General features: G+C 38.5%; 1 protein-coding gene across 1 annotated transcript in view; it reads right to left on the bottom strand.

Moving 5' to 3' along the window:
* The window catches only part of LOC104757424 (UDP-glycosyltransferase 78D1-like), a 21498-nt gene extending 20876 nt beyond the window's left edge, over positions 1-622 (bottom strand). Inside the window, exon 1 of the mRNA XM_010480167.1 lies at positions 507-622. Coding sequence (XP_010478469.1) covers positions 507-622 — 116 coding nt within the window. The remainder of the gene's footprint in view (positions 1-506) is intronic.

The raw sequence follows: 1085 nt of genomic DNA, 5'->3' as shown, positions 1-1085 counted from the left end.
GCAAGAAATTATGTGGCTTCGGAAACTCTTCGTGGATTTGGGATGTTCTCAAACACGATATGTTCTTCTGTTTTGTGATAGTGAAGCTGCTATTCATATCTCGTCTAATCCGGTGTTTCATGAGCGTACCAAACATATTGTGTCTGATTGTCATGCTGTTCGAGATGAGGTTCAAGCTGGGACGCTTACTATGGTTCATGTTGGTACTGATAACCAGATTGCTGATATTTTTACGAAGGCTTTGGGTTGAGTTCCGTTTGAAAGATTATCCGCCAAGTTGGGCATTTGTGATTTGCATGCTCCAACTTGAGGGGGAGTATTGGGATATGTATATTGTATATTGTCTAATATTCTCTAGATAAGGTTTAGGAAAATTTACATATTAGTATATCTTGGTCCCCAAGTTTAGATATTCTAGTTCTCTTTGTATAAATACATGATGTAAAGGTTGGAGATGAACAACACAAACATTCTATTCTTTGGCCGATTCTAGTTTTAACAAGGGAGCAGCAGCGGCGAGACGGCGCGTAACGGCTAAAAGAGGACCGGCATGAGCGCCAACGGGGAAAAACGCGAGAACTGCCACGTGGGAGTCTCTGATTGTCTCGGAGAATTTGATCATGATTCCTGAAGTGAGTGACTATGAAGGAAGCAAACACAAAGATGGTCATTATATACTTTTGATGGTAGTTGGTAGTACCTAGGACTATTTTTGATGGCCACCAAATGTATTTTTACTTGTAATAATAAAGAAATTTTTGATGGTATGAAATAGAGCAAGTGATATGGCTAGTGAAATTAATACTTTTGATGGTAGTTGGTAGTACCTAGGTAGGACTATTTTTAGTGGCCAACAAAAATAGCAAGTGATATGGCTACTGAAATTTCTGATGGTTTCTCCTAGCTAGAAATGTATTCCCATACTTTTGATGGTAGTTGGTAGTACCTAGCTAGGACTATTTTTAATGGCCAACAAAAATAGCAAGTGATATGGCTACTGAAATTTCTGATGGTTTCTCCTAGCTAGAAATGTATTCCCATACTTTTGATGGTAGTTGGTAGTACCTAGCTAGGACTATTTTTAA

This window comes from Camelina sativa, chromosome 17, assembly GCF_000633955.1.
Source record: "Camelina sativa cultivar DH55 chromosome 17, Cs, whole genome shotgun sequence".
In the NCBI taxonomy this organism is placed as follows: Eukaryota; Viridiplantae; Streptophyta; class Magnoliopsida; order Brassicales; family Brassicaceae; genus Camelina; species Camelina sativa.
Note: the sequence above shows the minus strand (reverse complement) of the source record. Positions and strands in the feature narration are given on the sequence as shown.